Source organism: Peromyscus maniculatus, chromosome 21 (genome assembly GCF_049852395.1).
Source record: "Peromyscus maniculatus bairdii isolate BWxNUB_F1_BW_parent chromosome 21, HU_Pman_BW_mat_3.1, whole genome shotgun sequence".
Classification (NCBI taxonomy): Eukaryota; Metazoa; Chordata; class Mammalia; order Rodentia; family Cricetidae; genus Peromyscus; species Peromyscus maniculatus.
In genome coordinates, this window is record NC_134872.1 from 25,856,796 (window position 1) to 25,881,295 (window position 24,500).

Below are 24,500 nucleotides of genomic sequence, written 5' to 3' on the forward strand. Positions count from 1 at the left end.
TTTTTGGTGAATTTTATTATTTAAAAACTTGGCAAACAAAAACATCACACACCAAAATTAACCAGACCCAGGGTCTATACAATTTAATAAACATCTACGGCTAGAATTGGCATTAGAAATGGAAATTACGAAGTTTCATATTAAATTTTACACTTTCAGTATTACATTTTATGTATTCATCCACCACTATTGTATGACGAAACTTTTCCTGGGGAGGTGAGGTTGGGGACAAACCAAAGCACAGATACCACCAAAGTCCAACGTGGTGAATGGATTCAAAGCTGTATCACCAAGGCCCACTGGAGCACACTGCACAGCCCGCAGGCAGCCCAACAGATTGGAGAGTGTCCTTTCCAGGTGCCTCAGGTGTAAACCTCTTGCTGGCAGCTTGGCTAGTCTCCGTCTCCCTGCAGCTTTTCCCCTCAGAGTCTTCTCTGCAGCTCAGCTTCACCTAGTCTGACGGACTCTCAGCTTGTGCTCCTTACTCCAACAGGGAAGGACCTAAAGAATCTGGTCAGTTTCAGAGACTTCCTGAAGCAGTTTTGAGTTGTTTACTTTCCTGCTTAAGGAACTTCACCTAAGGATGGAGAAGAAACTTATGCAACCACCAAAACCCCAAATCTAACAGAATTAGAACTAGAAACACAATTTGCCTTATATTCTTTTCATAACTCATGCAGCCAGCCTGGGCTACCTGAGACCTTGCCTCACACAAAAGCAGGTATCTCAGACAAAAGCCAGTGAGTGCTCCCTTGTGTATCTCAAAGTGCTTGACACAGCTGGTGCTTGAGAGTTGAAATGTCCCCTCCATTTGATGGGAACTTCAGAAGTTGTGGCATGAGAAGAGCCATGCACGAATGAGAGCGTCAGAGGATACATGGGCATTTGCCAGTGCTTAATGGTTGAAAGGAAAATGGAGCAAGTGTTTTTTATATTCATGACTTCCGATCAAAGGTTACTGAGGGCTGGTAAGATGAATCTGGTTGAAGAATCCTATTACCAAGCCTGATGACCTGAGTTTGAACCACGGAACTCATGTGGTGGATGAGAACCCATTATATATATATATATATATATATATATATATATATGAACCCCAACTGAACTGGCTAGTGACACACCCATAAATCCTGGCACTTCAGGTGCAGGGTGTGCTGCAGATGAACAGGAAGATGTTGAGTTTGAGGTTAGCCTGGGCTACATAGCAAGCCATCTCAAAAGTAAGTAGTTGAAACATAGCGGGAATTTATTATTTGCTAACTTGAAGCAAGATCTGTCCTCTGTGTAAACCTACAGATTAATTGCCACCCTGCCTGGCTCAAAGCCTTTATAAATTTTTTAGGGGACTTGGAGGATGTGAGGTGGTTCAGTGGGTAAAGACTATTGAGGCTGAGCCTGAGAACCTGTGTTTGACCCCCTAAGATCCACACGGTGGAAGGAGAGGACTGAGTCCTGAAAGCTGACCTCTGCACATCGTGGAACACGTTCCCTCCAAATACAATTTTTTGTTTTTGTTTTTTTTGTTTTTGTTTTTGTTTTTCGAGACAGGGTTTCTCTGTGTAGTTTTGCACCTTTCCTGGAACTCACTTGGTAGACCAGGCTGGCCTCGAACTCATAGAGATCCGCCTGCCTCTGCCTCCCGAGTGCTGGGATTAAAGGCGTGCGCCACCACCGCCCGGCCAAATATAATTTTTTTAACGCAGTGATAGCCTAATATACTAATGTTGAACGATCCCTACCTACCGACTGAGCAATGAACTAGCGAAGTTAGCTGTTAACAGTAATTCTGAATTTCACTGCAGCCAGGGATTGCACCCCTGGTCTCATGCCCAGCAGGCAAGTGCCCTGCCCCTAAGCTGCATCCCACTTTTCTAATTCTGAGCATTGTTATATAAACCACATCCATCCCTCGGGATGGAGCTCAAGAAACTACACCAAGCCGGGCGGCAGCCTAAGGCTCCGGCCGCCTCCTGGACAGCTTCGTTTCCCTGACGACGGCTGTTGTGGCGACCAGCCCGGCCTCCCATTGGCTGCTGCCGAGCGTCTCGCGCGCCCCTCGACCATCCTCATTGGCCGGCGCCCCACCGTCACGACGTGTCGTAAAGTGTCGTCGCAACGCGGAGGCCTCCGGAGTCGGGTCCTCGGGCGGGGAGGCGGTCGTCTACTGTGGCCGCGATGGCGGGCACCCCGGGGCCAGAGATCCGGGAGAAGTTCCAGGCGGCGCTGGCCCTGTCGCGGGTGGAGCTGCACAAGAACCCGGAGAAGGAGCCGTACAAGTCCAAGTACGGCGCGCGCGCCCTGTTGGAGGAGGTGCGCGCGCTGCTGGGCCCGGCGCCCGAGGACGACGACGAGCGGGCTGCCGAGGACGGGCCCGGGGACCAGGCCCTGGGCGCGGCCGAGCCGCGGGACGCCGAGGGCCCCGGGGAGCAGCGGGCGCTGCGGCTCGCGGTGATCGAGTTCCACCTTGGCGTGAACCACATCGACACGGAGGAACTGTCTGCTGGAGAGGAGCATCTGGTCAGGTGCCTGTCGCTGCTGCGCCCCTTCCGCCTGTCGCTCGGCTGCGTCTCGCTCTACATCCAGGCGCAGGTGAGAGGCTGAGGCGGAGCTCGGCGGCGTCCCAAAGCCCCTCCTGGCTGGGGCTGTGTCTCAGTTGGTTCAGTTCCCCCAGCATCGCAGAACCCCGGGCCTGTGATCCCTGTCCTCGGGAGGCTGCGGCAGGAGGGTTGCTGCGAGTTCCTGGCTAGCCTGGGCTGCAGAATGAAGCTTAGTCACTTTTAATTTATCCTAACACCTACCCACCATCTGCCTGCCAACTCCCTCTGAGCTCTCACGGCCCGCTCCAGCCTCACTTGCCACCTCCCTTAGTCCTGGGCAGAACATCAGCATCTGTGCTTTCCAACCCCTTGACCAGCCCGGTTTCGTTCTATTAAGAAAAATCCAGCGTGATTCAAATGGAATGAAAATGACAAGGGATAGCAAGAATAATCCGATCTTGGTTCAAAACAAAATGTCCAAAATCTTCAACTCCGTTATTATTTTGTTTGCTCAACAAGGAATTCCCACCTATTCCCCGTAATGTGTCTCAAGACCTTTTAATAACTTTATTTTTTGTTTGTGTTTCCACAAGGTTTCATGTGTCCAACACTGAACTTTATCTTCTTGTCTTCTTGAGTGCTAGAATCCTCCCTCCCTTTTTTCTTTCAGACAGGGATTTGTTTTGTAGTCCAGGCTGGCCTTAAGTCATGATCCTCCTGCCTCAGCCTACTTGCTGAGATTACAGGAATGGGCCACCATGACTCACTCTGGTTTTAGTAACGTTCGCTGGTCCAAACTGATGTCTCCTTCCAACTTTCAATGTTTTATAATACTGTGTCTCATTTATGGGGTGCATGGTTTATTAAGAAGTCTGACATTCTGCTTGAAGGAACATAGCATTTCAAAATTCAAGCAGTGGGTAAAGTTTTCCAGGCTCCTGGGTATAGTTCAGTGGTAGAGCATTTACCTAGCACTCCAGGTTTCATCTCCACACTATGGGGAAAAATACAAATAATGTATGACTCCCTTGTGTCAGGCTAGTTTCTTAGACTTACAGACATTTTCATCCTATAGTTCATATATGTGAACCAGGGAATAGTGACTAAAATTGTTTGTTCAGTAGGTAGGCCTTAAGGGAAAGTCTTGACCCTTAGAAATTGTATGTTATGTTCTTTTATCATGGTTCAATAAAATTAAAAGTCAAATCATAATAATAATAAGCACTGCCCGTACTTTTTGCTCAGGCAGCTCCGGTAGGTGGCCCCCACAGGGATATTTTATGTGTTCATACATTAGTGAGCTAAAGAAATTCATAAGATGTTCAGTTCAAACAACACCTCAGTCAGCTGCTATCAACATACGCCTTTAGTCCCAGCTCCCGGTAGGCAGAGGCAGGAGGATCTCTGTGAGTTTGAGGCCAGTCTGGTCTACATAGTGAGTTCTAGTACAGCCAGGACTACGCAGAGAAACCCTGTCTCTAAAAACCAAGAGGAAAAACAAAACAGCAACAACAACAAAAAGCACTTCAGCACTTAGTAAGTTGAGCTTTGAGCCCATGTGATGGTGACTGCGTTGGCAGCTTGGCTGGATTAGGAATCACCCAAGAGATGCCCCTTTGGCCATGTCTGGGAGGGCGTTTCCAAAGAGATTCACTCTGATGTGGGTGGCAGCATCCCTTGGGAAGTGCCAGCATTTCTCTCTGTACTGATTGTGGATTTGGTGAGACCATCCATGTTATGCTCCTGGTTCCTGCCTTCCGCAACCTGATAAAACTACATCTCTCCAAAGTGTGGTCCAAAATAAACCCTTTATTTTAGAAGTTGCTTTTGTCTGGGTATTTTGACACAGCAAGAAAATTAACTTATCCTGTCAAGGTTTTCAAAGGTTTAAAAACTTTTGAGGGCTTGGAGAGATGTCTTGGGGTAAAGGTGCTTTTTGCTAATACTGACAACTTGACTTCAGTTCCCAGGACCCACGTGTAGAAAGGAGAGAGCTGACCCCTCTGTGTAGCCTCTACACGCACATCTCAGTACAAACACATACACATGATAAATGGAAATCAACACACAGCTTTTTGAAAGGGTTTTAAACCTTAAACATTAAAACTATTCCACTATTTCAACTACAGTATTAGGAACCTGTACATAATGTAACGAGTATATATGTACTGTCTACTGTATTTTATTGATTTTAAGGTACATGTTTGACATCTTGGTATTCCTAAGATAAGAATGTCTCATGGTGGGACTGGAGAGATGGCTCAGTCATTAAGAGCACTGGCTGCTCCTCCAGAGGATGGGGTGGGATTCCTGGCACCCATATGGAGGCTCACAATCATCTGTAACTCCAGTCCCAGGGGATCCCACACCCTCTTTTGTCCTCCACAGGTACTGCACACATGTAATGCATAGACATACATGCAGGCAAAATAATTAAAATAACACATAAAATAACTAAAAGTTAAAAATAAGTAAGTAGCATTGTTTGCAAGTCTAATCCTTGTGTACCTTAGAGCCCAGTTCAACAAAACAAGAAACTATAAGGTAAATATGTTGTACTTTAGCTACATAGAGCCAGGGGTAGTATCACACACCTTTAATCACAGCACCCAGGAAACTGAGGCAGGTGGATCTCTGTGAGTTCTAGGCCAGTCCTGTCTATATAGCAAGATTCAGAACAGACAGGGCTATGTAGTGAGAACCTGTCTAAAAACAAAAAACCTAAAAACTGCATATACATATACACCTCATAAGTTATATCAGTAGTAATTCTGTACATAAGTCATAACCGGTTACAATATTTTTAGAAATTTAACAATAACAACCTTAGAAATAATAGAACTAATAATTTTAAAAAGAGAGTCTCATAAGTATGATCAAATATGAAGATGTCATTATCCTGGCATTCATTTATAGATTTGCGTTAGGTAATTTTGTGTAGCTGTGACCAGAATTCCTGACATAAACACTCAAAGGGAGGAATGGTTTGTTTTAGAAGATTTAGTCCAGCTTTGCTTGGCCACATGGACCCTGGCCGTCTTAGCATGACAGAGCAGGACCTCATCTCAAGAACAGGAAGCAAAGTGATGAAAACAAAGAGGACCACATTAATAAAACCCGCTGCTGTTTTATCAGGAAACGAGGAGTCCCTTTAACCGATGTGTTCAGTTACCATGTTCCCTTTCCTTGTTCTCTAGAATAACCTGGGCATCCTGTGGTCTGAAAGAGAAGAGATTGAAACTGCACAGTCCTACCTGGAGTCATCAGAAGCTCTGTACAATCAGTACATGAAAGAGGTATGTTACCTGCAGACAAAAATTAAAATTGGGACTGAGACTCAGCAAGAATTGATACAAGAATTCCTTATTCATGCGCTGTGGAGGTGGCTCCTTTATAAAGTGCTTGTCTTGCCAGCATGAAGGCCTGACTTTGACCCCCAGAACCCAAGTAAAGGGCTGGGTGTGTGGTACATGCTTATAATGCCAGTGCTGGGAACTCAGGCACAGGTGACGCTCTGGAGATCAGGGGCCAGCCAGCCTAGTCAGCTCAGCAATTCCCAAGCCAATGAGAGACCCTGGCACAAAAAAAAAGCAAGGTGTTGGCTTCTGAGGAACACCTGAGCAACATTGACCTTTGTCCCCCATGGGTACATGTATGCACATACACACAAGAATTCTCCATTCATGATATTGATGGGATTTTTCAGTATCCCCAGGAATTTCTCTTTAGAGCTGTCTGAAATTACTTCATATTGAAGACTGGGGTCTTAAAAAATAATCCTCAGGTAGAGCATAATGGCAAAGATAGTCTTAATATAATCATAAAGGAAATACTCTAATGTTATCCAGACATACCATTTGAACATTTTTGTATTAGCTTGTTTTAGATTTATTTAATTTGGTATGTATGAGTGTTTGCTGCATGTATATCTGTGCACTGTGTGCATGCCTGGTGCCCTTGGAGGTCAGAAGAAGGCATCAGATTCCTTGGAACTGGAGTTCTAGATAGTTTTGCAACCGCTAGGTGGGCACTGGGACCTGAACCCATCTAGATCTACAGGAGCAGCCAGTGCTCTTAACCACTGAGCCATCTCCAGCTCATTTTTGTCTGGACTACAGATTTTATTTTGTTTTCGGTAAAGACAGCAGTGCTTTGAGGGAAACCAGCTACCCGAGCAGTACATCTGAAATCTTTGGGCTGTGGTTTGCGACTGTGGTGTGCACATCAGAATCACCCAGAGGACTTGTTAGGCCTCAGTAGGCCCTGTAGGCTCCTGTGTTCCCAGCAACTTGGAAGCTGAGGGAGGAGCTTGCGCTCAAGACCAGCTGTGCCACACAGCAAGACTCTGTCTAAACCAAAACCTATCTCCCAGGCCCTTGTGCAGCAGTTCTGGGCTGCGGCCTGGGAGTGAGCTTTTTAACAAGGTGACATTTGTGCTGCTGCTGCTGCGATTCTGTGTTCTGAGAGCCCTGCTGCAGAGCCGTGTTTCTCCTGATGGTTCCACCCACATCTGAAATGCAGCTTACACAGTTGAGTGTCTCTGGATCCACTGCGGCTTCCTAGCTCCCCATGGGTGATGCTCAGGAGTACTGTCCAGTTTCACGGGCTCTGCAGAACTTGGAATTCTCACTTGAGTCTTCACAGTCCTCCGAGACAACAAACCACCCCTGCTGCCATCTGCTCCCCTCTTTCTCCATGAAGGATGTTAGCAAGCACAGCGTTTTTCCGTGGGTTATCACTGTTGCAGTTACCGGCTTTAAAATCCATTAATAAATTGCTAGTTGGGGGGCTGGAGAGATGGCTCAGAGGTTAAGAGCACTGACTGCTCTTCCTGAGGTCCTGAGTTCAATTCCCCGCACCCACATGGTGGCTCACAACCATCTGTAATGAGATCTGGTGCCCTCTTCTGTGTACATAATAAATAAATAAATCTTTAAAAATAATAAATAAATAAATAAATAAATAAATAAATAAATAAATAAATAAATAAATAAATAAATAAATAAATTGCTAGTTGTTTTAATTTGAGACAGGTCTCACTGTGTAGCCAGAATTGGTCTCAAATTTACAGTCCTCCTGTCTCCACCTCATGAGTGGTGATCTTACAGGTGTGAGTGAGGCACTTCTGGCTAAGAGTGTTAGACATCAGAGCAGTGTTCCACTTCATAAACAGTAGAGTACCTAACGATTATCAGCGACTTATAAATAATACCTCATTGAATCGTAACTTGATAAGGTAGATTGAAACTGCATGGTCTTACACTTTATAGAGAATTGCTGTCCTAATTTTATAGAGAAGGAAATGGAGCACCAGAAATTAAATAATTAACCCAGAATAAATAGTGGAGATGGGATTCAGCCTATGACATCCCTTTTCTTGTTGTGGGTTTTAGACGGTTTCTGATGTAACCCTGACTGGTCTTGAACTCACTGTAACTGAGAGTGAGAATGACCTCTCACTCCTCATCTTCCTGCCTCTGTCTCCCAAGTGTTACTCCAGGCCTGTGCCGCCCTCCCTTACTAGCACCCATATTTTAAGGGACATATTCTGCTGCTTCATTAGTAAGTGCGACTGGACTAGAATGCAAAACTAGTGTTCCTGTAGAGCTGTAGGAAAATGATGGCAGTGAGTAAAAAGAATGAGCTGTAAGTGGAGCCCCTACACTGCACATTCCTGTTCGCTTTGCCGCTCTAGTTTGCTAGATATGTTTAGACTGTGCACCAGGCCCTGGGTGAAGTACTGATGGACCATGAAAACAAAATCACTACCTATAAGAGACCAGATAAAGACTGGAACAGACAGAATCACACCAGCCCAGACTTTCAGGATGTGTGTTTAGGATATGTATCATAGGCCTTTACCATACCCACACCCCAAAAAAACCTATTTTTCCCCCTTGGGAATATCTCCAACTTAGGGACTTTATTTATTTGACACAGGGTCTCACTTTGTAGCTCTTGTTGTCCTGGAACACACTGTGTTCCACAGGCTGGCCTTGAGTTTGGAGAGATCCTGTTTCTGTCTCTGCCTTAGCCTGTTACCTCTCTGCTGAAGTCCTAGGAGAGAAGAACTGTAAAGTAAGGATGCTGAGCATCTGCGGTCCTTCCTCAGAACAGTGTGTATGTGGCAGCATCACACATAGCGCACCCTTTGACTTAGATGGGCCTCCATTTCAGTTAGGATGGATTTGACTGGCAGTGTAACATGTGAGGTGTGGCAGCCCCTGCAGTGAATGATGTCTGGCGAGGTGGTGCATACAGAGGCCGGAGGACCAAGGCAGCGTCAATTCTCAGTTATGTAGAAAGTTTAAGGTCGACTTGGGTTCCACAAGAACCTGTTCCTGTCTGAAAAATAAACCAAAACCAAACAGAAAAAGCAGGGAGCCTGAGAGATAGCTCAGCAAAGCATGATCAGCTCTTCCAGAGGACCCACCACTCACAACTGCTCTCAACTCAAGTTCTGTGGGATCTGACACCCTCTTCTGGCCTCACTGGGCACCAGGCACAAAGGTGGGGCACAGATATTAAACACTCATATACATAAAATAAATACATTTTTAAAAAAAGCAGACTAACTGAATTATATACATGAATGAGGCATGTAATTCCATTAGCTAGAAGGGGGAAAGCCTCCTGAATCACCTTCAGGATTGTTGCAGTCTCTGAAGAGGACCTGTCTGCTGTGTGCCTTGGCTTTCCTTCCCAACTTACAGTTCATTTTTTTGTTTGTTTGTTTGTTTTTTGTTTTTTTTGAGACAGGGTTTCTCTGTGTAGTGTTGGTGCCTGCCCTGGATCTCATTCTGTAGACCAGGCTGGCCTCGAACTCACAGAGATCCGCCTGCCTCTGCCTCCTGAGTGCTGGGATTAAAGGTGTGCTGCAGCACCACCACCACCACCACCACCACCACCACCACCACCACCACCACCACCACCACCACCACCTGGACCCAACTTACGGTTTTAGTCTCTGGAGTTGTAATGTTGCTATATAAAACACTCCGACTGAAAGAAACTGAGGAAGGAAAGGGCTTATTGGTCTTATACGTCCAGGTCTGTCTCTGAGGGAAATCAGGGCAGGAACTCAAGCAGAAACTTGAAGCCACGGGAAATGCCGTTTGCTCGCTTGCTCAGCTATCTTTCTTATGTAGTCAGGACCATTTGGCCAGGGAGTGGTTTGTCCCAGAGCGGATCGGACCCTCCTATTACCAGTTAATAGTCCACATCATCGCCTGCAGACCAGTCTGATCCAGCCAGTGCCTCTCTCAAGTGACTGTGCTGTGTCAGGCTGATCAATTCTCTGTAGAAAGGATTGCTGTCCTTGGGAACTTGATGAGTTCAGTTAAAAGCAAGGATGGGGTGCCGAGGCAAAGCTCAAGGGATATATGATGTGCTTAGCGTGTGCTAGACTCTGGGTTAATTCCCAAGCACCACAAAAAACGATATAGCAAGATGCAAGGATGGACTTGTAGCTGGGACTGCCCTCATAAAGGGTCAACATTTATACTCAGACCGAAGCCTTCCTGTTGTAATGGATCTTGGAGAGTAGTGCAGTCATCCTGACAGCCTGAGGAGGTCAGGTGCTGGGACTCCCACTTGTCATAGACAAGAGAACAGCGTAAGAGATTGGCTTTCCTAAGACGGTGAGCTGTGTGATCACTGCTCCTTATTTAGTTGTTGAAAAGTAATGTTAACACTTAATGGACCTCTGAGTTCGAGGCCAGCCTGGTCTACAGAGTGAGTTCCAGGACAGCCAGGGCTACACAGAAACCCTGTCTTGAAAAACAAAACAAAAAAAACAAAAAAACAAAAAACACTTGGCTTGTTTCCCTGAGTTGATTTTCATTAGTAGTGACAGTTTAAATTGTTACCCAAGAAGATATAAATCACTATTTTTATGCCTATGTATGTTTTCTGCTTTATTATATTTACTTATTTGTGCGTGTGCGCGTGCACATACTCTTTCCACCATGTGGGCTCTGGGGACCAAACTCAGGTGCTCAGGCTTGGCAGCAGGGTGGTTTTTGTTTCTGTATTTTGGAGTTTATTTTGTTTTTTTTGTTTTTTTTTGTTTTTGAGATTATAACATAATTATATCACTTCTCCCTTTTCTCTTTTCCCCCTCTAAACTTATGTAGGTTTTTTTGGTTTGTTTTTTTGGGGTGGAGGATGGGGGTTTGGTTAAAGGCATGCACCACCACTGCCAGGCTTATCTAGGTTTTTAAAGAGCCTTTTTAGTAGACAAAACAGTATTCAAAATACTTATTCAACTAAAGCGAGATATGATGCATTATACCTGTAGTTCTGGCCTTCAGAATATGGAGACAGTGGTATCGCTAGGACTCTGAGGCCACCCTGGGCTACATACTGTGTTCTAGGCTAGCTTGAGCTGCTTTTTTTTTTTTTTTTTTTTTTTTTTTAAATGTGCATTGGTGTTTTGCCTGCATGTATGTCTGTGACGGAGCCAGATTCCCTGGAACTGGAGTTACAGACAGTTGTGAGCTGCCATGTGGGTGCTGGGAATTGAACCTTGGTCCTCTGGAAGAGTGGCCAGTGCCCTTAACCATTGAGCCATCTCTCCAGCCCGAAGACCCTATCTTTAAAAAAAAAAAATAAAAAATGCATCTGCCAGCGACAGAGTCACATGGTGAGGCTTGTCCCAGACAAAGGTCATTTCTCCAGTCCCTCCACAAGAGAGCGCTTAGGGTTTGTGTTTAAAGTTGAAAGAGCTTTGTTCTTTAACCACAGATTGGGAGCCCGCCGCTTGACCCAACTGAGCATTTCCTTCCTGAAGAAGAGAAACTTACTGAACAAGAGCGATCCAAAAGGTTAGTCTCATAGAGACCACCGGTGTGTGTACCCAGAGTCTCCCTGGGTGCTTGCTTAAGAATGCACACATGGTGTGTACCGTTCATGGCGCTCCCCCAGGATACAATGTGCATAAGACTTCCTTTTGTCACTTAGAAGTCACATGACTTTGTTCAACTCTGAGACCCAGATAGATCCAAGGGCCAAGCTCAACTCAAATATATATGAAATTTCCTTATAAATTGTAAATCGTTATGTAAGTCCCTTTTTTTCCTTCACAGATTTGAGAAGGTTTATACTCACAACCTGTATTACCTGGCTCAAGTCTACCAGCACATGGAAATGTTCGAGAAAGCCGCTCATTACTGCCACAGCACTCTGAAGCGCCAGCTTGAGCACAATGCCTACCACCCCATGGAGTGGGCCATCAACGCTGCCACACTGTCGCAGTTCTACATCAATAAGGTCGGTCCCAGAGCAGCTCTGGGCAGCCCTGCCAGAGCCTGAAGGCGACAAGGCCGGTAGCGCCGTCAGAGCAGGTCGCTGGATCTGACGGTAGAACCCGGTGTAGACCGCAGCCCGCCGCTCTGGCAGGACACTGTTGGAGTGCTCTGTCCCGTGAAGACTTTGGAGTCTTTAAAAAAGAATGATGTTTCAGTGATTGTTAGAGAATTCCCTGTTCTTTCCCCTCCCCCACTCTTTGAAGTGCTGATGTCTTCATGCCGGGACACATTGCTGTCCCTCGGGTGACAGGCTACCTGCCATCAGTTCTGTTCAGCTGCTAGCACACTTTCATTTCACTTTTGCTCTGTGTTACCTTAAACTGCAGATTTTTATCTTGTTAGAGATAAAACTTTTATCTTCATGCAATACTAATCTTACAACTATGAGAATTTGTCTAAGGAAGTTGACGGTTAAATGTGGGCTTTGATAAAAGCATGTGATGTGTTTCAGTTGCTTTTCAGAATTAGCTGCTCTCTAATAATCATGTTTGATGTTGAAAATATGTGCTGAGTCCTAGAGTTCCAGGTTTTATGACATACTTTGGAACTGCCCCGTAGAGACAAATTTGGACTTCATAGCTGCTTGTCCAAATCACTTAGCATTGTATTGTATTTTGAGTATACCCATTTTTTCCCCAGTACTTTAGTTTCTAATGCACACACACATCTTTTTTTTTTTTTTTTTTTGGAGGCAGGGTGTTACTCTGTATCCCTGGCTTGAAACTTGCAATATAGATCAGGGTGGCCTGGAACTCAGTGATATCTGCCTGCGTCTGCCTCCCAAGTACTGTGACTAAAGGCGTGTGCCACTACCATGTCCGGCAGCAGAAACTGTTTGTAGTTCTGATTCCCGGAGCTCTGACATTTGGAATTCTCAGCCGTCAGCATCCCTCTTTCTCCTCTGATGGCCTGCCGCCACCCTCAGCCTCTTCCTTACCTAGCCTGCTCTCTGGTTCTGTAAATGTGCCTGTGTTTAGAGTGTTCTCCCCCAGAGTGTCACTCAGAAAAACTGTCGGGAGAGAAAGGGCAGTGGTGAGTGACTGTGGCATATTCTAGAAGTTTGCTCCGTGATCAAGCATAGAAGGAAGGCTGTTTGCATTCAGTCAGACTGAACTCCTGGGCCTCCATTTCATCCTGGTCATCATGCAGAGCTGCCCCCCCCCCTTATTCCCTCTAGCTGTTGGGGCCCCTTGTTTGTTTTGTTTAGCAACTTTCATTTTCCTTGTTCAGTATGGTTTTAATTCATCGTACCGAAAGACTGAAGAGTGAGCGTGTGACTTTGAAGTTGTTAAACGTTACTTCTGTGGAGCATGTGGTCATTTTTGTGAGTCTCTCCTGTACCCACAGCTTTTTTTCCCCCCACATCACACCCAACTAAGTTCTGTCACGAAAAGAGAGATTTGAACTGTGTTTGAAAGTGATGCCATCTGTATTGTCACCATCTCCATCTGCTTGGGTTTTGCTGCTCTTCGAGTCCCACATTTACCAGCTACCCGCAGGGTACAAGGCAGTCTCTGTCCTTAGCAGTGGCTGCTCATAGGAAGACAGTCTGGACAGAGCCAAAGTGGTAATGATGGTTAAGACACTGTAGATGGCCAGTCATGTTTCTTCATGTGAGCTCTAACTGTCGTATGGTTGGGGGCTTCATACCAACATTTTGAGTGATGGATGCTGCTGGACTATTGATACCCGTGGTACCCGGCTGTTCTTTACAATGACTCTGAATTCAGTGTGAAGGCGAGAGGTATTACTGTTGAAGTTCTACCAACCAAACCAGTCTTTCAAACTTACTGATATGAAGCTGACATTCTCTCTAATGGGGGCGGCTTCCATTTAGAGGGTAGACTTAGGCTTCCTTCTGCGGGGTGATCCTGCTTTTTGCATGACAAATGACAAGTATTTGGTGTTTAACACAGAGATGTTCTTGAAGTGTTTGAGAAGTTTTCTGCACCCAGATTTGAATTCTGAGTTCTTTATGAGTATTGACGAAGTAGTTCCATAAAGTTCATCTAGAAATCTGTTGATTGAAAACTTGATGGGGAGCCTTACTGTCTTGTCACCTCCCTCTAAAGGTTTAAAGGACAGGAACGAGTCCTCAGTTCTCTGGCACAGCGTGAATGGTCTAAGAATGAAATGTGCATGTGGGCCTTAGGCTATTGGGCTGGACCTGAGGGTATGGTGAGGAGGTTGGATTATAGACTGCTCCTCGTTCCTGGTCGCAGGAGGAGAGTGGACGTCAGTCTTCAGTCATCTTTCCATCAGCTTGGATCAGGATCAGGAGTGTGGGATATTGGTAGTTTATTCTCTAACCTAATACTGTTTCCATAGCAACAACACTACAGGACCCCTTTAGTGGGTACTTTTCCTGATAGTATAGCTTTCCAATGTTAATAGATACCGTTAGTTGTAAACAAGGCTTTGTCATAGTCACACTTGTTCTTGTTTATTTTCCCAACAGCTCTGCTTTATGGAAGCCAGACATTGTCTGTCTGCTGCTAATGTTATTTTTGCTCAAACTGGAAAAATCCCAGCTACAGAAGACAGTAAGTTTGTATGTGCATTTCATTCAATAGTTTCTCACCATGACAATCTTGCCCATGTTGGCCTTGAACTCAAGATCCTCCTGCCTAGCTAAGGACTGCAATTACCAGTGTGTACCCTGATTACTATATAATTAAAACCTAGGTGAAGCCGGGTGGTGGTGGTGCACGCCTTTAATCCCAGCACTCAGGAGGCAGAGCCAAGCGGATCTATGTGAGTGTGAAGCCAACCTGGTCTACAGAGTGAGTTCCAGGAAAGGCTCCAAAGCTACACAGAGAAACCTTGTCTCAAACAACAAAACAAAAAACAACAACAACAAAAACCTGTGTGAAATTCTGAAACTTAGTTTTCTTTTTTCAGATTGATTTATGTGTATGAGTGTTCTGTCTACAGGTATGTATGTGTACCACATGTGTGCATGATGCCTGCAGAGATCAGAAGAGGGTGTCTCATTCCATGGAATTGAAGTTAAGATGGTTGTGAGCCACAGTGTGGGTTCTGGGAATAGAACCAGGGTCCTGCAAAAGCACCAAGAACTCTTAACCATGAAGCCCTCAAATTTGAAACTGTTTTAAGCTTTAGAAAAATTGTAAGAACAGAGTTACCATATGCCTTTTTCTAAATTCATCACTTTCAATATTTATCACTATTTTCATTTTTCTTTCTGACCCATTTGAGAGGAGGTTTTATAGGCTTCTTACGACTGTAATACTTTAATACATGTTTTCGTAAGAATGAGAATATCTCCAGCAAGGCATAATGGCTTATGTCTGGAGTTCCAGCACCTCAGAGACTGAGGCAGGAGGGTGCCACAAATTTCAGGCCAGCCCAGACAGTAGAGTAAAACCCTATCACAGACAAACAAAAACACGCTGTCTGTCTGTCTGTCTGTCTCTCTCTCTCTGGACAGTTAGCAGCTGCAGGAAGAGCAACACCAAGACAGACAGACAGACTTCTGTCTGCAGTGCGTATCTGCCATGAGCTGCCCTCTGCCGTCCTTCACAGCGATGTTTTCCTAGCACTGTAGCACACGGCTCAGGACTGCATGTTGCCCTCAGCAGCCGAGTCTCTCGTCCTCCTGTCTCGGGGCAGTTAGTTCCTCAGCCTCTCCTTCCCTTTCATCACAGAACATTTTGACGAACACGGGCTAGTTGCAACATAGAGTTTCTATTGCGTAGGGTTTGTGTGATGCTGTCTTTTGCCATGGTTGAGATTTTGGTCATTATACCACTTACGTAAGGGCTGTCTCCTCACTCTTTCCTAATTGTAGAGGTTTTGTGTGGTTACTTCTTTGTGTGTATGTGATACTAGGGATTGAAGCAAGGGCCTTACGTGTGCTAGGCAAGCTGATTCTAGCCCAGAGGGAGAGGTCATGGAGAAAGGTGAGAAATGACATTGTTTTCCACATGCTTTCTGTCAGCATACAAAAATATTGTTGGGTATGGCATTTGTCAAAAATAATTTGGCAGTTTTTATTTAAAATATTTTAAATTGTGTAAACTGTTTGACCTAGTAAATTCCATTTCTAGAAACCAGTCCAGATTCTAGACGGATATATGTATAGGGATCTGTATCCTAGCATTGTTCATAATAGGAAGAATTGGTAACAGTATATGATAGGGTCAGAATTGTTTGTTTGTTTGTTTCAAGACAGGGTTTCTTTGTGTAGTTTTGGTGCCTGTCCTGGATCTCGCTCTGTAGACCAGGCTGGCCTCGAACTCACAGAGATCTACCTGGCTCTGCCTCCCAAGTGCTGGGATTAAAGGTGTGTGCCACCACCGCCTGGCAGGGTCAGAATTTTAGTGGCACACCATATGAAGAAAAAACTACTGAAAAGTAAATATACGTTGTGACCTTAGTTTTCACCTGCAGACAAGAACTAAGAAAACTAGGGAGGCTCTGTAGGCACGCGGCACTGGGTTCCTCCCGGCCTAGTGAGGGTCTGCCGCTGTGCAGGCAGGAGAGTGGAAGAGCAGAGGACAGTGGTCAGGGCAGAAGGCATTGACCGTGCTGACAGTCCGCCTGTGGTTCTAGCTCCTGAAGCTGAAAGAGACGTGCCGGAGCTCCACCGTCAAAGGAGAGGGGAGATAGCAAGATGCTGGATCAAGTACTGCCTGACGCTGCTGCAGAACGCCCAGCTCTCCATGCAGGTGTGTCCGTGGAACCGCCTTCAGCTCCCGGGGGCTTGTCGGGCGGCCCACAGTGAGTGAGTGTGTGTGTGTGTGAGCAAGCGTGTGAGTATTGAGGTGTCTGTGTGTGCAGAGTTGGGTGCACATGTAAGCTTGCCTGTGAAAAGCAGAGGATAGTGTTGGGTTTTTTGAGATAGAGTCTCTCTGAACCTGGGCCTGGGTGATTAGCTTAGGCTGGCCAGCGAGCCAGCAAGCTCCTGGAATGTACCTGTCTCTGCCTCACCAGTACTTGGATTATAAGTACTTGCCACAATGCTCAGCTTTTTTGTATGGGTCTTGGAGATCCAATCTGGGTCCCCACGCTTTCGTGACTTCTTGCAGGCCGCAGGAATCTATCATAAGAACTCAGCTGGTTATGGCAAAGTCACTACCTGGAAGGATCATGGAATTCCTCCAGAGGAAGCCAAATCCCAAGGAGTTTTTGGTGTTACTTGGCTTGTTATTATCAGCTGTATTCTGTTATGAAAATCATGTGTGCCTTCATAGCTTTCCCAATTGACTTCTCCCCAAGAAGGACTAACAGTGTAGACTGATCACTCTCTAGACATACACATTCCAGGTAATTTGGAGAACAGCCTCAGGGAAAGGCTTTCTCTGGAATCAGATATCTCCCTTGGCCACTTTCAAGGACTACAGGAAACACCACCCAGGTGGGTGCCCATTGTTAGTCCCAGGTGGACTAACAATGATAAAAGCCCACATGCAAGTCTCCTGACTTACGGTAAATTCCACAAGGAGACACCGCCTAGGAGAGGTGGACGTTAAGTAATAGCTTTACACAATTTAGCTCGGACCCTCCTTTTTTATATATACCGAGACTTCCAGGAGGCAAGGAGGAAGAGAAAAGAGAATGGAAGAACTAGATGGGTAAGAACTTGAGAGGAACAAACTGAGATGGGGAAGAACTAGATTGAAGGGCTAAAAGAGAGGACTAGAGGAACGAGATGGAAGATGAGGAAGAGCCAGATGGGGAAGAACAAGGTGAGGAAGAGCCAGATGAGAGAGAAGGGGACGAGAGAGGAGCTGATAGGGGAAAGAACTAGGTAGATGAGAACCTAGAAGGGACAGAACTAGGTGAAGGAATTAAGATAGAACCTAGAGAGGACAGTAGATAAATATAGAGACAAATCAGGCAAGAAAGGAGCTAGACATGAGAACAGAACTGAAGCTGTGTATAAAGGATGTTATGCCAGAGGAATTAAAGCAGGTGACTATAGAGCTCGGTGTGCTTAGATTTTATTTCCTGATAATAGTCCTCGCCGTTAGTAGTTCTCTCTCCTGAGCCCTGGGATGTATAATATTAAGGCTGGTCCCTCTAATATTATACAAGACCTGGCGCCCAACGTGGGGCACGAACCCACGACCCTGAGATTAAGAGTCTCATGCTCTACCGACTGAGCTAGCCAGTGCAGTGGTTAAGTGTGGATACAGCCAGTGCAGTGGTTAAGTGTGCACACAGCCAGTGCAGTGGTTAAGTGTGCACACAGCCAGTGCAGCGGTTAAGTGTGCACACAGCCAGTGCAGTGGTTAAGTGTGGATACAGCCAGTGCAGTGGTTAAGTGTGCACACAGCCAGTGCAGCGGTTAAGTGTGGATACAGCCAGTGCAGTGGTTAAGTGTGCACACAGCCAGTGCAGCGGTTAAGTGTGCACACAGCCAGTGCAGTGGTTAAGTGTGGATACAGCCAGTGCAGTGGTTAAGTGTGGACAGTGCAGTGGTTAAGTGTGCACACAGCCAGTGCAGCGGTTAAGTGTGCACACAGCCAGTGCAGTGGTTAAGTGTGGATACAGCCAGTGCAGTGGTTAAGTGTGGACAGTGCAGTGGTTAGTGTGCACACAGCCAGTGCAGTGGTTAAAGTGTGCACACAGCCAGTGCAGTGGTTAAGTGTGGACAGTGCAGTGGTTAAGTGTGGACACAGTGCAGTGGTTAAGTGTGGCCAGTGCAGTGGTTAAGTGTGGACAGTGCAGTGGTTAAGTGTGGACAGTGCAGCGGTTAAGTGTGGACACGGACAGTGCAGCGGTTAAGTGTGGACAGTGCAGTGGTTAAGTGTGGACAGTGCAGTGGTTAAGTGTGGACACAGTGCAGTGGTTAAGTGTGGACAGTGCAGTGGTTAAGTGTGAACAGTGCAGTGGTTAAGTGTGGACAGTGCAGCGGTTAAGTGTGGACAGTGCAGCGGTTAAGTGTGGACAGTGCAGCGGGTAAGTATGGACAGTGCAGCGGTTAAGTGTGGACACAGTGCAGTGGTTAAGTGTGGACAGTGCAGCGGGTAAGTGTGGACAGTGCAGTGGTTAAGTGTGGACAGTGCAGCGGTTAAGTGTGGACAGTGCAGCGGTTAAGTGTGGACAGTGCAGCGGTTAAGTGTGGACAGTGCAGTGGTTAAGTGTGGACAGTGCAGCGGTTAAGTGTGGACAGTGCAGTGGTTAAGTATGGACAGTGCAGCGGGTAAGTGTGGACACAGTGCAGTGGGTAAGTGTGGACATGGCCAGTGCAGTGGTTAAGTGTGGACATGGCCAGTGCAGTGGTTAAGTGTAGATATAGAACCAGCCACAGTAAGGAGCTTAGCTCCAGAGCTCTGATGTGAGCCCAGCTCTGCCTGTAGCTCTGTGTTTCTGGTAATTTTTTCTTTCCTTCCTTCCTCCCTTCATCCATCCCTCACCCACCCTTCCTTCCTTCCTTCCTTCCTTCCTTCCTTCCTTCCTTCCTTCTTCCCTTCCTTTCTTTCTTTTTTTTTTTTTTTTTTTTTTTTTTGTTGTTGTTGTTGTTGAGACAGGGTTTCTCTGTGTAGCCTTTGCTGTCCTGGAACTCACTCTGTAGACCAGGTTGGCCTTGAACTCACAGAGATCCGCCTGGCTCTGCCTCCAGAGTGCTGGGATTAAAGCAGCCACCACTGCCTGGCTTTTCTGGTAGTTTTCTTAATGTCTCTCTGCCTCAATTTCCTCATAAGGAAGACAGACATGTCAGTGCCTGCTTAGTACTGTTGTTGTGAGAGTTAACATATCTAAAGGCCTCAGAAAGGATCTGAGTGTCTAAGCCAGGGCTGATGAGCTGACTCAGCAGGTAAAGGTGCTTGCCACCAAGTCCGAGTTTGATTCTCAGGAGCCACATTACAGTAAAAGAGAACCAACTCCTACAAGTTGTCCTCTGACCTACACACACACACACACACACACACACACCTAAATAAGTCTAATTTTAAAAAAAGAGTACCTGAAATCTACTAAGTCCTCACTAAATGTTAACTTTATCTTCATCATTCATACTAATCTACATGGGACTCTTGTTCCTAGACACAAAGAAGAAATATAAAGTAAATTACCTGTAGACACATAAACTTTCTGGCTATTGTACTTTGTTTTTCTCTTTGTAAAAACTGAAATATAGTAATTATAGCTGTAATAATATAGAGCTTATAAAGCTGTAAAAATAACAAATGCAGAAGCATGTGTTTTGAGAAAAGGAGACCGTTTGGAAAATGGAAGTCAGGACAGGACATTGTGTGGGCTGAGGATGTAGCTCAGTTGTCAGTATGCCTACTTAGCCTGCGCAAAGCCAGGGGTTCACTCCCCGGCACTGCGTAAACGAAGTGTGGGGGACAGGCTGTGATGCTACAGCTGGAGGGAGCTCGGGGCCATCCTTGGCTCTGTAACAAGTCTGCAGCCAGATTTTACCACAAGAGACTGGGCAGGGGTGTGTGGGTGCAGTCGGGGGAGAAGAGAAAAAAGTATTGAGCTGGGCGGTGGTGGCGCACACCTTTAATTCCAGCACTCAGGAGGCAGAGCCAAGTAGATCTCTGTGAGTTGGAGGCCAGCCTGGGCTACAGAGAGAGTTCTAGGACAGCCAGGACCACACAGAGAAACCTCCTCTCGAAACACAAACAAATGAACAAATAATTGATTTATTTATTTTATCTTACATATATGAGTGTTTTTGTACGTCTGTGTACTACGTGTGCACCTGGTGCCCATGGAGGTTAAAAGAGGGTATCAGATCTTCTGGAATTGGACTTACAGGTGGTTGTGAGTGCTAAGAACTGAACCTAGGTCTTCTGCAAAAAAGCCATTTCTCCAGCCCCAAGTCTTTGTTTGTTGAGACCGGGCCTTGCTGTGTATCCCCAGCCAGCTTGGAATATGCTGTGTAGCCCAGGCTGGCCTCCATTCTGCAGTCCCCCTGCCTCTGCCTGCTGAACACTGCCATCACAGGTGTGTTCCACCACATAGCTGGCTGAGCTTTACTCTTTGCTTTTATTTCCCAGCAGATGAGTATCCTGCCTGACTTGACTGCGATTTCTCCTTTTCTTTTAGGACAACATTGGAGAACTTGATCTTGACAAGCAGTCGGAACTCAGAGCATTACGGAAGAAGGAGCTTGATGAGGAGGAGAGCATCAGGAAGCGGGCTGTACAGTTTGGAACCGGCGAGTTGTGTGACGCCATCTCTGCAGTGGAGGAGAAAGTGAGATACTTGAGACCGTTAGATTTTGAAGAAGCCAGGGAACTTTTCCTACTGGGTCAACACTATGTGTTTGAGGCAAAAGAGTTCTTCCAGATTGATGGGTATGTTACTGACCATATTGAAGTTGTCCAAGACCACAGTGCACTGTTCAAGGTGCTCGCATTCTTTGAGACTGACATGGAGAGGCGGTGCAAGATGCACAAACGCAGAATAGCCATGTTAGAGCCCCTGATTGTGGACTTGAATCCCCAGTATTATCTGTTGGTCAACAGGCAGATTCAGTTTGAAATCGCACACACTTACTATGACATGATGGATTTGAAGGTTGCCATTGCTGACAAGCTCAGGGATCCTGACTCACACATTGTGAAAAAAATAAACAGCCTAAATAAGTCTGCACTCAAGTACTACCAGCTCTTCTTAGACTCTCTGAGGGACCCAAATAAAGTATTTCCTGAGCACATCGGGGAGGACGTCCTCCGCCCTGCCATGTTAGCTAAGTTCCGAGTAGCTCGTCTTTATGGCAGAATCATCACTGCAGACCCCAAGAAGGAGCTAGAAAACTTGGCAACATCTTTGGAACATTACAAGTTTATTGTTGATTACTGTGAAACTCACCCCGAGGCTGCCCAGGAAATAGAAGTTGAGTTAGAACTTAGTAAAGAGATGGTCAGTCTTCTCCCAACAAAAATGGAGAGATTCAGAACCAAGATGGCCCTGACTTAAGCCTTGGTTCAAAGGAAAGGAAACATACAACCTGGAGTAATTCCCCCTCCATCCACCCTAGTGAGCGAGCCCAGCTCCATGACCACCTCCACACCAGAGCTAGAGGAGTGCACGCTGAGCTTCAGGTGCAGTCAGGTACCTGAGGCTGTGCTAGGACCTTAACAACATAAAGTTCATTAATAATTTACACCTAATTATGTAAATTGCCTTGCTAAGTGACAGGTGTTTTGCATTTTCGAGCGCTCGTTTTCCTGTTTAAATTTCTAACTGTTAGGTCCTCTGCTGACTAGTGCTTGTTAGATTTCACACTCACAACAACACTAGGGAGTGTGCCTGTAGGAGAGCCTGTTACTGTGACGGATTTCAGAAAGTTACTTCCTGTAGTCATTCTTTGTAAAATACTTTCTTAAACTCCTAAATAAATCTTTCCCTTTTGAAAATACTAAAAACTTAAGTTAATTAAAAATGTTGTAAAATGGCTTATCTTAATTATAAGACAAAAGGCCTTGCACATAATAAATTTACTTGTTTCAACTAGTAAACATTTCTATTACCCCTTTTTTTTCTTGTAAGAATGTTCTTTTTAAAAAAAAAGATTTATCTTTATGTGTGTGTATGTGCCAAGTATTATGTCTGTGGATGGATCATGTAGCTGCAGTGTCTATGGAGGCCAGCAGAGGGCAGCAGCTTCCCCTGGAGCTGGAGTTCCAGGCAGTTGTCACTGCCTTGCGGGTGCTGGGAACCCAGCCCTGGTCCTCTGGAAGAGGAGCCAGTGCTCTTAGCCATTGAGCCAGCTCTCCAACCCATTTTCTTATAAAAATTGTCTTATTTTTGTCACCTTAAAGGTATTAGCTTATTCAGAGCCAGAGAATAATATTTCAGTGTTTTTATTAGTGTATATTAATTGTTCATAATAATAGATTTCACTTTGACATTTTCATACACATATATAATGTATTTCAATTATACTCACTCCTATTACCTTCTCTTGTGCCCCTCCCATTTCCTCAGTCTCCTTCCTCAAAAGAATATTTCTTTAATAGCGTTGCACAGTGAGGAAACATTTAAATAGAAAACCGTACTGGCTGGGCGATGGTAGCACACGCCTTTAATCCCAGCACTCGGGAGGCAGAGCCAGGTGGATCTCTGTGAGTTCGAGGCCAGCCTGAGCTACCAAGTGAGTTCCAGGAAAGGCACAAAGCTAGACAGAGAAACCCTGTCTCGAAAAACCAAAAAAAAAGAAAAGAAAAGAAAAACATATTGATCATGTTTATTATCAAAGAGTCCCGCTGTAGTTATAAACCACATCATAATTGTCATAAAAATTGACATTGTTCATATGTGTTGGTCATTTAAAGAAATGCAGAATTCAGGGCTGAGGACGTGATTTAGTGGTTGGAGCGCTTGCCTAGCATGGGCAAGGAGCTGGCTTGCACAGTCAGCATCCAGGAAGGAGGAAAGGAGGATGTCGGCTCACAGTCCAGATCAGTTGTAAGATTTGCTGTAGAGAATAGCCCTGTGCCTGCCTTTGCTTACCTATTAACTTACATCCTAAAGCTAATCCTAAGATTCCATGACGTTTCTCATGGGTGTGTATTTACATACCCATTGTGCTTTTCGGTTTGCTGGGGAACAAATCTGTGACTAGCAGTCAGTGTGGAGGGTTCAGTTCGAGTTTCACCAGTGAAATTCATTCAAGTGCATGTGAATCAGGCTCTGTCCTCATTCTTCGCATGAGACACGGGGTGAGCAGAACAGGGCCCTGTGCTCACAGAGCAGATGAACAGAGAACAAGGAACCTGGGGCTCCGTGAGGAAAATCCAGTGCTGATGCAATCGTTTGTGGGAAGGAGTGCTCTTTAGCTGTGCTGGTTTGGAAGGCCTGGACAAGGTAGAGACCCAGCGTGGAGAACTGAATGAAAAAGAATCCATAGAGTCTTCATTGGAGTGTTCCAGGGGTGCTAGGCTGAACAGCTTGCAAGGAGCCTGGCACTTTAGAAGATGTGGCAGGAACGGACCTGAACTCGGGGTGCGGGAGGAGGAGGACACCAGAAGGAGGAGGAGCTCTGTAGGTTGGGGACAGTTTGCATTTTATTCTAGGTGCAATGGTTCATGGAATTTTAGCAAGAGGCCTGGCCAATTGGATTAGAATTTTTAAGAAATCAGCTCCTATGGTCTGGGAACATGGCCTAGTTGATAGAGTGCTTGTCCAGAATGTTGAGAGTCCTGAGTTCAATCCCAGCACCACATAAACTAGACGTGGTGCTCCACACCAGTGTCTCAGTACTGGGGGTGGAAGCAGGAGGATCATAAGTTTGAGGTCTTTTTTAGCTACCCACTGAATTTGGGACCAGTCTGGGCTATATGAGACCCTGTTAAAAGAGAAAGAGAAGGATCAAGGAAGGGAGGGAGGGAGGGAGGGAGGGAGGGAGGGAGGGAGGGAGGGAGGGAGGGAGCAAGGAGACTAGCTTCTGAGGGGGATGGGTTGATCCAAGTCAGAGACAAGGTGTCTTGAACCAGGGTGATGGGGCAGAAGCAGAAGCCATGGGCCCTGCCAGGGGTTTCTAAGGGAGAAGAATCAGGAGCCACAATAAGTTAAGGAAGCACTATGTGGGGCCTGGGGGGTCGGAAGCAGACTTCTCTTTAGGATGGTAAGTAAGCCTGAGCTGAAATAACTGCTGTTCAGTAGCTTTGCCTGAGACCATCCCGAAAAGGTAATGGAGGAAGCCCGAAGGAGCCAAAGAGGGCAG

General features: G+C 45.8%; 1 protein-coding gene across 1 annotated transcript; it reads left to right on the plus strand.

Moving 5' to 3' along the window:
• The first annotated feature begins 2,110 nt into the window (after nt 1-2,110).
• Nucleotides 2,111-22,293, plus strand: Kifbp (kinesin family binding protein). Its single transcript, XM_006972727.4, has 7 exons — nt 2,111-2,589; nt 5,735-5,833; nt 11,283-11,362; nt 11,624-11,807; nt 14,304-14,388; nt 16,421-16,536; nt 20,876-22,293. Exons 1-7 carry the CDS (start codon nt 2,176-2,178, stop codon nt 21,749-21,751), a joined length of 1,854 nt encoding a protein of 617 aa, XP_006972789.1. The 5' UTR covers nt 2,111-2,175; the 3' UTR covers nt 21,752-22,293.
• Nucleotides 22,294-24,500: the final 2,207 nt, after the last annotated feature.

What these genes read in the sequence shown, in the direction of transcription:
- Kifbp (XM_006972727.4), top strand. Translation starts at nt 2,176, where the DNA reads ATGGCGGGCACCCCGGGGCCAGAGATCCGGGAGAAGTTCCAGGCGGCG. An exon ending in ACAATCAGTACATGAAAGAG is followed by an intron (nt 5,834 to 11,282) that starts GTATGTTACCTG and finishes CTTTAACCACAG; the next exon opens with ATTGGGAGCCCGCCGCTTGA. An exon ending in CGCAGTTCTACATCAATAAG is followed by an intron (nt 11,808 to 14,303) that starts GTCGGTCCCAGA and finishes TTTTCCCAACAG; the next exon opens with CTCTGCTTTATGGAAGCCAG.